Source organism: Branchiostoma floridae, chromosome 16 (assembly GCF_000003815.2).
Source record: "Branchiostoma floridae strain S238N-H82 chromosome 16, Bfl_VNyyK, whole genome shotgun sequence".
In the NCBI taxonomy this organism is placed as follows: Eukaryota; Metazoa; Chordata; class Leptocardii; order Amphioxiformes; family Branchiostomatidae; genus Branchiostoma; species Branchiostoma floridae.
In genome coordinates this window covers 4748375-4766008 of record NC_049994.1, presented here as the reverse complement: position 1 = coordinate 4766008, position 17634 = coordinate 4748375, and the positions used below count along the sequence as shown (strand labels likewise).

At 40.4% G+C, this 17634-nt stretch overlaps 1 protein-coding gene across 1 annotated transcript in view; it reads left to right on the top strand.

Moving 5' to 3' along the window:
• Positions 1-6867: 6867 nt before the first annotated feature.
• LOC118403488 overlaps positions 6868-17634 on the top strand; it is a 13064-nt gene continuing 2297 nt past the window's right edge. Inside the window, exon 1 of the mRNA XM_035802210.1 lies at positions 6868-7174. Coding sequence (XP_035658103.1) covers positions 7159-7174 — 16 coding nt within the window. The 5' untranslated portion in view covers positions 6868-7158. The remainder of the gene's footprint in view (positions 7175-17634) is intronic.

The following is a 17634-nucleotide window of genomic DNA, read 5'->3' as shown; positions in this document are numbered from 1 at the left end:
GGGGGGGGGGGCGCGCCCCCAGCCGCGGCGCGGGGGGAGGGCCCGAGAGGGGGGTTCACGCCTCTCGTTGGGGGGGTATGGGGGGCCTCCCCCAGAAAATTTATAAGAAATGGAGGCTCTCTGGTGCATTTTAGAGCCATATCTGAGCAAATTTGAGAAGCAAACTAACACTAACTTTTTGTCATGTCTGTGGCTGTCTAGTTCACTTCAGGGACATCTTTTACTATCTTTAGCAACTACCACTGAGGACAAACCCAACGAAGGCTAGTTCCTCCTTCTTAATATTCATAAATGACGCCACGCTACACAAACAATATCGCAAAATTATTTGTACCTGGCTGCCGATTTGCCTTTCTACGCGAAACGGCTCGCGCACCTATAAAATCGCATAGAAATCTCGTGGAATTTGAGTGGCTTGCCGGAGACGATTTTGAAAGTGTCTTACGCATTTAAAAATGCATACATTTCGGACTCTTTTTGCTTCTGCGGTGGCAATTGATGACGATTATTATATAAATCGGAGGGAAATGGCAACAAAAACGTCAGCACGGTCACCGCGGCGACTGATCAGAACTGGAGTGGGGAGGGGGGTGTCGGCGCACGACGCCGATTTTCCCAAGGCGGGTTGCGTCTCTCTAAGCCGATGACGGACGATAGAAATCATCAGTTCATCAAAAATAATTAACTTCCGCTGATTTTCTGGAGATCTTACAAAATTTCCACGCTCTTTTTATATTTCTAAGCGCCGATTTTGGCTTACAGCGACCCACCAGTTTCTTGGGGAGAAATTGATGCGTTCGCACCATTGTAGTGCTTAATGACACATAGGTCAGCTAGTTTAATTTCCTTGCTGTTGCAGTACCAGGGTACATGCATTTTCACAGGGAGGGTTTGCCCATTGAAGTACTTCCTCGAACAAGGGAACCCCATTTTACGCCCTTTCCGAAAGACGGTTTCAACCCCTAGAAGCTTACCAAGGATTTGACCGAAATCTTCCAGTTATGAACTACTTGAAACCAGTCCACGATCGAGCTCAACTGTGATGCTGCTATCAGTTGAGCTACAGGGACATCCATGAAAAGTGTATGTGATTTGTCCTTATCATATAGCCAGGCGACGTCGACCAATGAGAAGTCCCCAGTTCATGTTGTGTATGACGCCGTAACACGTAGAGATCTGCCAAGCTGGGTGTTTAAAGTTTTCCAGGTATTAAAAAAAATGTTAACACCTGACCAATCCAGGTGTTAAAAATTTCAACACGCTGCGCTCGGCCGTTCATTCGGTGGTTATAAGAACGGACCATGCATTATGGCAACGTATACACCTTAGGGTGGGTCATTAACCCTTAATTAACGCAAAAATTCATTATCCTGGACAACTTTCCCAAACTGTTAATGATATTTTACTTTCCTGGGGCTTTTCCCGTGTCATGTTACACCTGTGACGTTAACCCGTACCTCTTTAATGATAGCCTCAAGTCTTCTGATTTTATGAAAACGTAATTGTGGGGTGTAAGCGTCGGTTGAACCGGATTATTGGTTCTAGGACTGACCTTACGTCAAGCCGAACGACCTATGATAATTATCCAGATGGTAACAGCGATAAAGTACGTCGTCCGATATCAAACTTATTAGCTTGATAATGGTGCATAGATAAGTTATGTCAAAGAGCAAGGTATCACATCTGAAGTGTACATGTCAGATCTAAAGGTTGGCAGATTAAAACACTCATTTACGAACTCTCAAATCTCTTTTGCACAGATAAATGAGATTATACAACTTCTGGGCTCCCACGTGGATAACTTGATAAGCTTCTTTTTTCTTCAATGGACAAGAGTGACGTGTTTAAAGCGGCGTTCCATCTCGGCCCTTTTTGTACGAAGTTCTGAATGGATTCAATTTCACATGATGTCATCAAGAGATGTCAGATAGAAATTTGATCAGATTCGGGTCTCACTTGTTTTCTTCTTTTACATAACGCCTGAGCAATTCCTACTGATGTTACGACTTTTAAAACGAATATCCTTTCACAGTTATTGGAATTGGCAAATATATGGAACAAAAAATATGAAATACATACTTTTGCTTGCACGTGATACATAATAGACAAATAACGTAGTATTGAAGAACGAACGAATTAATTAATGGCTAAATGAATGGATGGCTAAATGAATGGATGGATGGATGGATGGATGGATGGATGGATGGATGGATGGATGGATGGATGGATGGATGGATGGATGGATGGATGGATGAATGGATGGATGGATGGATGGATGGATGGATGGATGGATGGATGGATGGATGGATGAATGGATAGATGGATGGATGGATGGATGGATGGATGGATGGATGGATGGATGGATGGATGGATGAATGGATGAATGAATGAATGGATGGATGAATTAATGAATGGATAAATGAATGACTGAAAGTTTCTTATTGTGTCTTTTAACAAAGCTACCTAACCTATACTAACTTAAAAGCCACCATGATCAAAATTATTCAGATTATATACTGTTACCGATTTCAATTTCCTGCGATATTCACCTAACATGAATATGATATATGTTGCATTTCCTCAGAACTATTTGTAAGTTTTCCATTTCAATTCATGAGGAATCGGTAAGTTCATACAAGAAAGTTACAAATGGTGTATGACAAAAGATGCAGAAACCGGATGGTCTACTGCAGTACCAAGGAAATCTACTGGGGGGGGGGGGGCAAAATCAACCATGACCCTTAACTTTCCAATAACTACTCACATACTAAATTTCATCACAATGACATATTGATCTCACATGATTCAATAGCTTCTCTCCCACTTGGAAACGTCATAGCACGGCTACGTATTAAATCAAATAAATACTCACATACTAAATTTCATCACAATAACATATTGATCTTACATGATTCAATAGCTTCTCTCCCACTTGGAAACGTCATAGCACGGCTACGTATTAAATCAAATAAATACTCACATACTAAATTTCATCACAATAACACATTGATCTCACATGATTCAATAGCTTTTCTCCCACTTGGAAACGTCATAGCACGGCTACGTATTAAATCAAATAACTACTCACATACCAAATTTCATCACAATAACATATTGATCTCACATGATTCAATAGCTTTTCTCCCACTTGGAAACGTCATAGCACGGCTACGTATTAAATCAAACGACACATAACATAATTTTGTGACGGGCGTCATGCCCCACATGCCCATCGTCCGTAAGGCAGCAAACATGAAAAAAAATATACTTTTACCATCAATAAACGTCTTATAGTTCAAAGCTATATGACTGAAATTTTCATTTACCATACAGCCGTCAATGTACTTATGGCCAAGAACTATTCAACGTACTACACGTATCAAAAGTTATTGAAACTGCTAGCGGATATTTATTACTACAGACTATGATTTCTTGTTCACGGACCGACCGGGCCCCGGTTGGGAAACGTGAGAATAGTATTCCGCACTCAAATGTACTGAACAACCGTATTGGTGTTTTGCCTATGTACTAAAAACATTACATCGCTCTCTCTGTATTAAAATGAAGCACGAATTATAAAAACAAATTACACATATTCTATGTACATATGCCATCTAACGTGTACTTGAGAAATTTTTCAATGTCTTTTGAACAGGGGTATTTTTCTCTTTTGCCGTTTATTTTTCAGTAGAAACCCTTTGGTCAGTATTGACTGTACTTTGTCGTAGCCTTAAAAAGCAATGCAATCATTAAAGTTGCCCCGTGACGAAGTAGCACAGCATTTGATAAGTGTCTACTTGAGTTGTGTAAAACGTCATATATGGTGACGTGGTTCAGCGTAAGAAAGTTGTTAAAAGTCATTCCTCAAATACTTCCGGCTGTAATTCATATTCCTTAGGTGGCCCCTTGTAGTGCCTGATGGCAAATGTTGGCGTGATTATCTAACACATTTATTTAACCCTGAATAGTATTTTTAGCCTGGAATCCAGCCGTGTTGTGCTTTGGTCGCTCCCCTAAGGTACGCTTCCTGCCAATATGGAAGACCAAAGCACAACACGGCTGGATTCCAGGCTATAGTATTTTAGGACAGAAAACGTGATGGTTGGAAATGTTGTGATAATGTGTTTTCGAACTGTTATTTCAAATGATTGTCTACACAATAGTGAACTGATGTGATAGAGGGGTGCTATCACATTTTTTTCTCTAGTAGACACAAGTTTGGACCAGTTTTTAAAAATCTTATACTAGTGAATTAATGTGATTAAGGGAGTGCTATCATTCTTTTCACTGACAGACACAATCGTTTCATTTTACTTGTGAATTGATAGTGATAGAGGGGTGCTATCACGATTTTTTTACTAGCAGACATAATCTTTTCATTTTACTAATGAATTAATGTGATAGAGGGGTGCTATCACATTTTGTCACTATCAGACACAATCCTATTTATTTTACTAGTGCCATAACTATTTCAGTAGCAGGAATGGGTTGCTAGCCTCTTCCATTCAACGCTCTTGACGCACATCCTCGAACACAAAACATCCCTTCCGAAAGACAAGGACAGCCCCAACCGTACGTAATGCCCTACCCAGGATTGTTCTTGGCCCCCCAGTTGACAACGTATTAGAATCTGCTCCTGCTACCAGTTGAGTTACTGTAGAAAACTGAAATTACACCCTGTATGATAATACACATCTTTATAGTGCATGTAACAATTTGCAGCTCTAAGCTCCCAAACAGTTTCTCTTTTATAGGTGCTGAGGTGGGGTAAGGCATGATGGAGGCAGGTGAATGTGAAGCGATTATGAGGTTCTGATTTTGAAAGACTTCTGTATATGCCATTCACCAACTGCGCCCCAAGACAACTTGCCTCTATGCAAGCGGCCATGAAAGAATTTTCTCGCCACACCAGCTACATAAAGCTGGCGAGGATGTCCCTGTAGCTCAACTGGTAGCAGCCTCACAGTTGAGCTCCTGGTTCCAATTTCGTTGATAACCGGGAGAACCGGTTCAATCTGGAACTCGGTTGGGGCTGCACCCGTCGTTCGGGAGGGACTTACAACGAGGATCGTCTCTACAAAGTTAGAGGGAACGGCTAGCAACCCCTCCCTGTAAAGATTTACCCGGCCGCGGCTACTGAACAGCAATGAATCCTGCTGCCCTCTGTGAATAGGGTTAACGAGATAGAGGGAGGGGGGCATATGATAAAATCAAAACCTCCGAGCAGTAATTAAGGATGTAGTAAAGAAGTACAAGGTCTGTTCGGTATAGGTTTTGCCTCTGACATGTATGAGATGTAGATTGATGTAGATGTTTTACTAATTGATGATCAATACCTATCCAAAGTTTCAGTTGTGAACTACAGAACCGTTGATTTTCTGTAAGTGCCGATATAGGCAACTAAATGTGAAGCGGTCATCAGGTTTTCCACTTGGAAAAACGCGACCGTTATGACTCCGCTTAATGTTAAATGTTATGATTATGCGACGTCATAACGGTCGCGTTTCTCTGAATGGGGACCCAAATGACAGTTCCAGGCCTAATTCAGGCCCCAGTAGTGGCTAGTGTTCCTTGCTGTTTCAGTAGCTGCGTATATTTTTACAGGGGGGGGGGGGGTGCCAGCCATTCCCTTTAACGTGGTGAATAAACCTCTAATGTGACAGAGAGAGGGGACATCCTCAAGACATATAGGAGACATCCTCAAGAAAAGACAACTGGATTGTCTTTTCTAAATGATGCAATATAGAATAGTGTTGAGAAACATTGAGCAGTAAGAGTGAATTAACCAATACTAATATCTTAGAAGTATCTAACGCATTACAATTTGAAAACATTTAGTAAGTAGTCCCTAGATCGTTGAATGTGCTACTGATGGCAAGATTGCCAGAAAAAATGAAAATTTTGATTTAATAATTTAGTACATATATAATAGCTGTCTAAATACCCTATAGCTATACCGGCATATATAGATTTAAACATTTGTAGTAAGACTAACTTGACATTTGCGCTACTATATATTTCCAACAATACAAATAACATATCCTTGACTTAATCATCATATATGTATATTTCTCTTTGTCAAATTAATAGGTTCATAACTGCAAATGTTTCTCATAAACAAGCATATTTACATAGTTAGCCAACGTTTTATGCATTAGTATAATAGGAAATATAACTAGATGGATAAGACAATTAGCTATTAAAAGGTTATCAACACATGTATATATAATGATATAAAAATAGAAAATCAAACTTAATTGTGCTTAACGAGGGATATGCGACTGTCAATCCCATCCTGATGTGATGATGTATCGCCTTAATTTTATAGTAATCAACGCTCTAAAATTTGTCAATTGACTTTTATCTAATACATTTCTACGAAGGCGGTTTAAACTATTCCCCGTCACAACATTCTAAGTATAATGTATATAAAAGGTGGAAGATTAAAAAAGTTCTATGAAAGTGATATGATAAGCTATAGATTTCTACGAAGACATAATTGACGCGAGGTAAGTCATACGTTCAACATTTTTACGTACAGAACAACAAAGTGCCCAAAAGGATTCCTGTTCAGATCTTAGTGCGTGGAATCACCCAGTCATTTAGCACTGCACATGTGGATGCTCTTGAAATTCTCTCTCAAGATTCGCTGCTTGCATCTAAACCGCCAATTTAAGGATGAAAATGAGAAGAAAGGTGACGTACACCATGTTTAATGTGACGGATGTGCGTGCAAAGTGACATCTTCAACTTCTAACCGTTAATGGCATTTCCTGCTTGTGTCGTAGGCGTCGGTGAGAACCGCATCTCATTAGAATAGATTTTCATAACAGCGTATCACCCCCACCCTTAGGGTGTATGAAGAAAGAAGGGTTTTATTTTTTCTGCGGCAGTTAGCTTGAGTACATAGGGTGCAATAGATCAGTCCTACGTAAGTATTTCTTAACCTCTCTCTCTTGATTGATCATCGGATAAAGTGAGAGGAGGATCAGAGGGAGTGGGCACGTTTGCCGGAACCAGAAAGCGGACGTGGGCTAAGTCGTACTCATAAAGTGGAGGCCTTCAGCCTGTAGATCTGAGAGCAGAGAAGAGCAGGCAAGCGTCAGCCGTCAGGGCGGAACCAGAAGCGAAGAGAACTACAGGGAACCAAGGGAGAACATGTTCATCCAGAAAAGTAGGTGTTTTTTTGTTTCATTTCGTTTCACCAAAGTGGTACTCTTGTCATTACCAACGATTCTTTGCCTTGCGTCAATGGCGGTTAGACATCCCTGTAATATGACATGCAAGGTAGCCAGTTACTCAAGCAACTGGGTTTATATATTTCAAGCTATCAGACGTTTGAAAAAGCATCCACAACCTTTCGTCGGTGACTGAAAGACATGTAGTCTAACCAAAATAGTTAACCAAAAGTAACAGTCGATATGTAAATGAGGTGAACACAAATTTTAGATAGTCCAATAGGAGACAAAAATAAGACAATGTCAGCTTGAAGATAGATTCTTTAGCCTTTTCTGTGCATGCAGCTAGAAAAAAGGTTGATTAGTGACGCATATCAAGAATCATGTTCTCTTAAGGCTTTGTTAAGAGCTCAAGGCGTATTGAAGATATCTTCATACGACAAATCAAAATCTTCGTATCAACAGTTGGTGGGTCTACAGAAAAAAGTAACATTACTGCAGAAATCAAAACGCCATGGCCTTTGGCAAATATGATCATAAAAGCAACGGATAACAAGATTCTTTATTCCCAACTAGGATCTATATACAATTAACTTCCCACGTTTCCGTTAGAGTCTGTCACCTTCCTCAGGGCAATTCCAGCTTCTTCTTCTTCGTAGTGTTTAGGTGCCCACCACCATCATCTTGTTGATGTTTCTGTCACTCTTAACAGAGGTGCTGGTACAGAAGGTTGTCTGTTGTAGCTTCAGATAATGGCATGTCTTGGGGGGGTCTACTGTAACTGTTAGTGTAGATTTGACACCTTATCCCTGAAGGATTTCATGGATGGGGCAGTCATACTGTAAATGTTGTTTGAAGCTTTCTATTGTGAATCCGCCTACTGTACTTGATGGCAACGAATTCCACTCAGTGACGGTACTAGGAAATAACCATAATGTACTTGGGAAGGGCTGTACATATACTGTAGATCATGGTTGCTAAAGGACATTGTTTCCTAGTGATTTTCCAACCGTAGTAATGAAATTATTCCCTGACATGGAAAACACTCTTTCATAGTTCTGTCATATCTGTTATGATTATCTGTTATAAAAGCAACCTTTCTTCAATCGTTTTAACTAGTGTACGGCCTCCATAGTCCTTTGAAAAATGATTCTATGCCGGCATGTGCACTCGGATGTGTTCAAATGACGTAAAGACAAATTGAAAAGTATATTTTTGACGTAAATTCTCCTAACAAACTAGGAGAAACATCTGAATGTAAAATTTAGAAAATAGAAACTCCGTATAACTAGAATTCCAGTGTAAAAAGTACATCTATGTTTATCTAAGTATTTTTGCTCACGATGCGTTTCCCATGTACAATGAAATTTGAAATATCCTATCCTATCATATCATATCCCACAGTGTACCCTACTCTATCATATCATATCCTATAATGTACCCTATTCTATCATATCCTTCAAAGTAATAATATCGTACATTGATCATACGATCGGCAGGCTTTCAGGATCGTGCATACACATACAGTCTCCATAAAAGTGACACTGATATTTGTATGATGCAAGTCAAAATGAATATCTAAGTTAAACATATATGTGCTGGAAGTACTCCATCTAGGTAATGACATGAGCATTATTATGTAGGTAAACGTGACATCGCATGGCGCCATGATATCCTGGGTTCGGAACCAAAAATATGCCCTGATGTTCTTCTCCTACAAAAGACCGTTAACACGAATTTTCCCACTTTACTCGGATAGGAAGTTCAATCAATCAATCAATCAATCAATCAATCAATCAATCAATCAATCAATCAATCAATCAACCAATCACCTTTATTTAGACTGGAATAGCCCTGTCAGCCTTAGCTGCACTTTCCAGATGTCCAGTGGAGGGGGGGGGCGTTAAATGATCTCTTGTGTGAGGAGAGCCACATCTCGAGCACGTGTAAGAACCCACCACACTTATCGAGAGCTACAGTAAGGTTTATCATTCAGGTGTTTCAGCAGGACTCAAGGCAATGTAAAGAATTCTTGCAATTCTCATTTATTTGCTTCAAGACAAGGAAAATATAGCACTGCGCGGAAGATAGCAACTTATTTCAACGCTGTCGCATACAGACAATCGATGAAACTGATAGCTATAGCATGAAACAATACGCATAACATATTGCGCCAGAATTCTATCCCGCTAGGTTGCCGAGTTCTAAATTTGGCGATTTGTACTTCCTACTTGGTACTTAGGCAGGTAGGCAGGACCTGGAAGTGCCATAGAAAACTAAGTATATTTCACGTACCGACTGATAAGTATCTAATTCCAGCTCAAAAAGAACAAGAAATAATCATGCCTGCAAGAACCAGAGTTACCAACCTAGGATTGATGTGTTCAAAAACTCGCATTTCCCCAGAACTGTCGTAGAGTGGAATTTTTTATCATCAAACACAGTGGGAGATTCTTCACTGAATACTTTTAAGGACTCTTGCAGATAGATGTACAAAATTTAGGTATGACCGGTCGTTTAGTGTAATACAACCAAATGTTGCCGCGCCGCATGCCTGTGAAGCTGGTGTGTTACGAAGAAAGGCAGTTATACCGGCTATATTGATACAGATACAGATATTTGCGTCGAAACTTAAACATTTATGGACAAATTCAAAACATATAAGTCAGGAAAAAGTAATGGAAAGGCGGAATGCGAAACACTTTACGTATGCATAGATATTAATTCTATTTCAAGATTTCTGACACACAAGCAAACGTACCTGTCCTTGGTGCTGAACACCATCTACACACAAGCAAACGTACCAGTCCTTGGTGCTGAACACCATCTACACACAAGCAAACACAACTGTCCTTGGTGCTGAACACCATCTACACACAAGCAAACACAACTGTCCTTGGTGCTGAACACCATCTACACACAAGCAAACACAACTGTCCTTGGTGCTGAACACCATCTACACACATGCAAACATACCTGTCCTTGGTGCTGAACACCATCTACACACAGGACGTCCCTATTTATTTGAAGATAAAGTTTTCTTTCATAATTTCATAATGTCATTTGCCATCACAGATGAACTTTCATGCTAACGCCTTAAACTGCTCATAATTTGACGACCTACATGTATGTATTGGAACAACTTTTCTGAAGCTAAGGTGTAACATAACTGTGGTAGGTGTTAGATCATATCATGATCAGGAGCAACGCACCGAGAAACAACATCATATAAGATCTGGTTGATAACAGATTATTTCATTATTTGATTGCACGAGTTCACAGAACTATCCCATTTGGCACGTTCTCATTGAAATGTACCAAATATTGATTTTAGGTTCGAAAAAATAAAACCTGTTTGACTGTTTAGAAAATTTCTCTATCAACGATAGCCAAACTAACGACAAAAATTCAACTTATCTCTGTTTTTTTCGACTAATAGGTTACGGACAGTCATGTAATGTTTGTTACCGGTAACGTTTGTTACAGTAGTACATTCTTGATACCCTTTGTCTTCGAAATGATTGACAGTTTTGGTTAAATCATTATGGTATAAGAGTGCGTAACTAGGGTCGTTAAAAAAGGGGACAGCTTTTTTACACGAGATCAGATAGATAACGTAAAGAGCATCGAACAATGGTAACGTTTGTTACAGTCATTTTTAGATGTATACAATATTTTACAAGCAATGTGGGCTACAAATGACAATCAACAATCTTTTTATGTTTCATAAGAAAGGTATGAATATATAAAACGTCACAAAAACGACCATTTCTAGTCTAACACGTGCTTATATAAACACCGCAACCGTCTTACTCGTGGTGATAACGTTTGTTAGGTCACACTTACTTAATGTTTGGATGACATCCGCGCGAGCATTCATTTTCGCCTGTTCATATGTCACTTAAAAGCACCCCTGGTCAAACAAAATCTTATCCTTACCAGAGGATCTGCTCTCTATGGTACATGGCCATTTCATCACTTTAAACAAGAATGGCAATATAAACATGATTGAAATGGTGACGATTGTGTCTTACAGTCTTACTCGAAGTGAACATAAGACGAACCAAGACTGGGAAAGAATGAACTGGATGTCTAGTCTTGTGGTTTAGCAGTATTTTTTCCTGGATTCTTTTTTACGCCTTCGCGCATTATTTTTGTTTTTTTCCAGAGGATGTAAAATCATAAACTATAAATTTAAGTCTACGTGGCCTCACCAATTTTGGCGAAGGGCATAAACCACCATACACAGCCTCCAAAATCAGTAAAGGGAGTGATCTTACGTGATCTTTTGTGCCAAAACTTTCCACTAACTCCCGGAGATGGAAGTCTACTTATTGAACACATGTGGCTCAACAGATCTCGTTTACATCCTTAAGAAACGAGCGGATTCTTAGATTGCCGCAGGCGGGCTGACATCATGACACCTTGCCAGGTTTCTACAACCGGAAAACTTCAGGGTCTCAATGGATAAGACGAAGTTTTACATCCAGCTTAAGCAAGCTATTCTCACCCAGAAAGAATAGCTGATGCATATTTTACCGCTCGAAGGAGTACATCACTTTACACAGTAATTCTATGATCCTTTTGGATTCTATACATATATTGATGAACCATTCAGATCATCATGTTTTTGGATATGGGTTATATTATCCACTGTCTCAACTGAACTGCGGTACGCCACCTCTGCTTAGCGTCATGATATCTCATTACTATTCTCTTAAACCAGGGATGTCCCTCTAGATAAACCGTTAGCAGTCGAGCAGTTGAGCTCCTGTTTCTAATTCGTTGGTAATTTTAGACCCCGGTTCAATCCTAGTTTGCCCTTGTTGTGCCCTTGGGAAAGGCACTTTACACGACCTTCCTTACTTCACCCAGGTGTGAAAATGGTAACTTTTTACCTTATATCTGTACTCCGTGTGTGACACTGTTAATATAAGTTTCAACAATTGAGTGCAGTACCACATTGTGCCCATCTGTCCAAAAGCAAATAGAAAAAAAATCTTAGTTAGGCATCTCGGCCAGGGCAGTGCAACCGTGTTAGAATGATGGTCCTGAGTTCGAGAAGGTGCTTGTCGCGAGCACGTTGAAGGGGAATCTTAAAGGATAGAAACCCCTCCCTGTATAAAATGTACCCCGCAACTGAAACAGCAAGGAAATTTTCTGCTGCATGTACTACTGGGTACTGTAAGGATCTGCTTGTCGCGAGCACGTTGAAGGAGACACTGAAGGGATTGCAACCCCTCCCTGTAAAACTGTACCCTGCTACGGAAACAGCCAGGAAACTTGATCCTTGTACTACTGGGTACTACAAGAATATTGTAGTACCCAGTAGTAACAAGAATCAAATCCTTTGAAAACTTTAGTCAAAAGATATTTTGGAGCTGCTCAACATGGTTATACAATTTCCCGAATGCAGACAAGAAAGGCCAGAATTCAGAAACTTTCTGCCCCATGTGCTACTGGGCACTACAAGGATCTTGTAGTACCCACTAGTAACAAGAATTCAATCCTTTGAAAACTTAAGTTAACAAAATATTACTTGGGCTGCTCAACATGGTTTTACAAGTTCCCAAATGCAGACAAGAGAGGCCAGAATTCCGAAACAAAAACAAAATGTTAAGAAGAATACACAACATTATTTCAGAATGTACACGGTAGGTATGGTAATTTGTGTCGAAAGCATTCACGCAATGTTAAAAAGCCATCCTTTGACGTCGTAAGTAATCAACACAGGGGTGTCTGTGTGGCGCAACGGCTAGAGCATTGGAGTCAGAATCAGAAGGTCCTGAGTTCTAAACTCGCCATGCCCCTGCCCCCATGACGGTGGAGTGACGCCCACCGAGCCTCACGGCTAATCTGTCTAAAGGTGCCAAAAAACACCTACGGATTTGGTGTTGCCAGTGTGTCAACATCTGCACACTTGCCACTGAGACCCGTGATCAACAACTGCCATGATTACTACGTATACAGGCAGTACAATTTTTTTTATTTTTTTTCATTTTTTTTATTATTTTTTAAAATTTTTTTTTTATTTTTTTTTAAATTCACAAATAACATTACAACACATCAACAAAATGGTGAACCATCCAAATCATATATACAAAAGAGAAGTAACTTGTTGTGTAAAACATAAATCAAAGAGAAACTGATGTATTTGTAACTAAAGTTCCCCACTTCCCATGGTGTACAATTTTACATGACTTGTTTCATGATATGCTGCTCACAGACAATCTCTTTGTTGTGTGTTCTCTATGATTTTCCACAAGTGAACTCGGTAAAATGATGAATCAATCATCTATCAAACATATGCCACAAAGCCATGTGACGTATGCCCTATACCATTTATCTTCCTCCTTTCATCCGTGGTCTAATCATATTGGACAAGTACTTCAGAAAAAAACCCTCTTTGCCATCAAAATTGACTTCTTCACGAGAGCACCCTTATGCTCTGACATCAAAGTGTAAAAATGTCTAAGTTTGATTGCATCTACCATCTGTGATAGGTAGGTCATGTAGAATAGGCCCTGAAAGAAAATCTGACAACCTGTGCACAAATAGAACTTCAATTCTGACTTGCGGCAATCTGTTTTGTGGTACGTCATTGGTTCACTTTATCCATAAACGCTCGCCCTCGCACTGCAAGGTGTTACCTTGAACGCCCCCATCTTACGCATTGATGTTTTAGACATCCGATTTTTCGCTATCTGACTATCTTTGCGTGTACACATACAGATATTACGTTTTGTTGTATGAAACCGGTGCTTATGCATGGTGCTTGGAGGCATTTTATATAAAATTTAGAAAGCTCAAACAGAACAAGTGACCGTAGGTAACATACTCTGTGACGTAATTATGGTTTATGTCTGTTGTGTTGTTTTCTGTGGTGTGTGACATGGTGTTTATATCTAATACAGAACACATCACATCGACTTATACCAAAATCGTACTTGAACGCTAACGTTTTAACCTATTACTGCCAAATCTGACAAACACAACCCTATGGGTATCAACAGCAAAATCAGCGTCACAAAATAACAATACCAAATGGGAAAAACACAGCTTCACAGTGGATAACTGACACCGAAACAAGCCGGATCCTCTGAGAACATTTCTGTAAATCTTAATAGATAAGAGTGCAAGCAAGAAGAGATAAATATCCAAGTACCAGTCCAAGAACCAGTTGCGTGCAGAGGACATGCCAGACTACATACTAATGCAGAAAACGGAACATAGTGATACAGGTGCGACCGGTACCACTCGTCTAATCCACCAACAACAATACTCTGTCGACGGAGGTTACCCTCCGGTCACAGAGTAACAACTCATTAAAGTGTTTTGTGTTATGGTTATTACAACCATTGTTCAGAACACGTTATGATAAGTGGAAGTGTGTTGGTTGGGGTTCTGCAGCTGGGTACCATTGGGCGTGCTAAACATGAACTAGTGGCTTCGCGTCGCGTAACAGCTTTGTGTTTGAATCAAAGCCCAGAGGTCCTTGAATCGAGTCCCTCGATATGCTCTGACGTTTTGCCCTTGGTAAATGCACTTGACACGAATTCTCCGAGTTCACTTGTGTGAAAATGGGTACCTAGCCGATATTTGACTTGCGTACCTTATTTCTGGGTAAGGCCTCGAACTTATTGAATGTTTATTACAAACTAACCCCTCACCAGTGCTGCATATCACCCTTGAGGACCTACATGAAGACCAGTGTTGTCTTTGCTATAGTTACGATAGTTCACTTTTATCCGCGGGGTAACCTATATCCGTTCTTTTCCCCTGTATTTTCGAAATATCAAGACAACGGTCAGTGCAATGTTTTGAAAATAACAGCAATATTTTTGAAAATATTACAGTTTGAAAACCCCTTCCGTCGATATGCATGTAAATACCCTGTTTGAAGAAACAACGGATATAGGTTACCCTGTGGATAAAGGACTAGCGTTGCCTCAAATTCGCAACCGGACAATTCAACAAAACGTCTAGAGGCCTAGTCACGACTGGTCTAGCTAATATAAAACGACTGGGTAACTCAATAGTCAGCCTATCAATGGTACAAGGTTGTAGTTAACCTAATCTATATCCTAATGGGGATAAACGGAAATACAAGGACGACGCGTGATATGTCAGACGATATAATCCGGATGTTTTGCAAATTTCCAATTTAGAGGCAAATAACGAAAACAGGAAGTAACTGCTCGACAATAATATCTAATATACGCATGTGCACGTGTCCCCTTAGCGTTTTGCTTATAGGGTCTTCACACTGAAACTGAAGTATAGCAGGAATCAAGCAGAAATAAAGAATTTGCAAAATTCGTGCCACATTCGAGTGGGAATTTCAAATGGTCCTTACATCCCCTTCACACGTGAAGGAATGAGCCGAAATGCTGACAAAATAACTTTTCTTTGTCTATTTTTGGGTATTTGTAGTGGATTGTCCTGGGGCCAAGCTTCGTCATGCTTGACTTTAGGCTCCAATGGTGTAAGTGCGGCTCGCCACGCCTGCACTGGTTCTCGGTAGAGGTGAATGGGGCATGTCTGGTATTATTCCAATCCCTAAGAAAGGGGACTTAAGGCAACCAGACAACTACAGAGGTATCTCTTTGTCACAAATCGTATCCTCAATTTATAACCGCTGTTTACTTAACAGAATTTGTCCTGTCATTGACCAAGTGTTGCGTCCAAACCAAAATTGCTTCCGCCAAGGAAGATCAACCAACTCTCACATTCTCGCGCTTAGGCGCATTGTCGAGGAGTTGAAAAACTTTGCCAAAGAAGCTTTGCTCGTATTCTTTGACTTCTGCAAAGCATTCGACTCCATAAATCGCTCCAAAATGTTCCAAATACTGGAAGCTTACGGGATTCCGTCGGATGTCGTAAGTGCTGAACGTGCCATGTATGAGGACACCACTGCTGTGGTAATCACTCCTGAGGGAGAAACTGATGCATTCAGCATCAATACCGGCGTCCTTCAGGGTGACCCATTGGCACCCTTTCTCTTCATTATATGTCTCGATTATGCATTGCGGTCTTCGATATCTGAATCGGAGGGACTAACACTCCGACGCAGACGAAGCCGACGTCACCCGGCTGAAACCCTACCTGATTTAGATTTTGTTGATGACATTGATTTGTTGGAAAATTCAATAGAACTTGCACAAAACCTTCTCACTAAAGTTGAAACCGCCTGCCAAAAAATAGGGTTATACCTCAATGCTTCTAAAACTAAGTTTATGCACTTAAATCCAACAACTCCTAGTCTGCTTTTAACATCTGACGGTACCTCAATTGAGCAGGTCACCGACTTCAAATACTTAGGAGGTTTCACTGATAATGGTCATGATATGAATGTTAGGATAGCCTTGGCATGGAGTGCCCTTCAGTCATTACACAGAGTTTGGAAATCCCCCATCAGAAAGCAGACCAAGACAAAACTCTTTCAGACATGTATTGAAACAATTCGTTTGTACGGTTCTGAATCTTAGCTTATGACTAGGTCACAACTCCATAAACTCAATGGCACATATACGAGGATGCTTCGTGTAGTCTACAACTGTCCATGGTGGAAACACACTACAAACACACAGTTGTATGGATCACTACCAAAAGTCTCTTCAAAAGTGAAGCAGCGTCGACTATGCCTTGCGGGTCATGTCGCTCGTTGCAATGAACCAGCTGGAAGACTCTCGTTGTGGTCCACCGACGCAAAGAGAAGGGTTGGCCACCCAAGTACAACTCTTAAGAAACTCATTGTGGTCGAAACAGGGCTGGAAGGGTAAGGGCTACTCTCTGCAATGAAGGACAAGCAGTTCTGGAGGACTAACTTCGTCTGCTTCACCTCACACGAGGATGAACGATGATGATGGTGATGATGATGAAGTGCGTTCTAGATATTCTCATTACATTCCATTTGGCCACATGCTGGAAGGATTTGAAGTGGCTTGCTGTTTAGTTTGTCCATTGAATGAGATCAGACTGTTTTGAAAAATTTGGAATGCCGTAAAATGTGATCATACTGCAGTTAGAATGCACTTTGAATGCCGGTCGCGAATTCAGTATCCATCCACCTCAAATGCACCTCGAAAGAATGGGCAGAAATATCTGGAACGAAGTGAGAACTTCTAGAATACACTACGAATATCCAGGAATATACAAAGAATATTCATTCTGACGGCGTTCTGGTTGATTCGGCTTCTTGTATGAAGGGGCCTTTAGTACTCTATGGATGGGTTTGCATAGCTACTATTGTTTAGATGGGTTTTGCTTAGTACCGTTTAGATATCGATGTTGACGTATACATTATGCGCACATCATTTGTACGTATGTGTGTAGATTCCCTTGCAGTCTTCGGGAAGGGTTTCTTTTGGGGGGGGGCGGTGGCGTTGGTCCGCGATTTTCAACGTTGGATATGTTCTATTGTGCCGGGAAAGGGAATTTGTTGAAGAAAGGAATT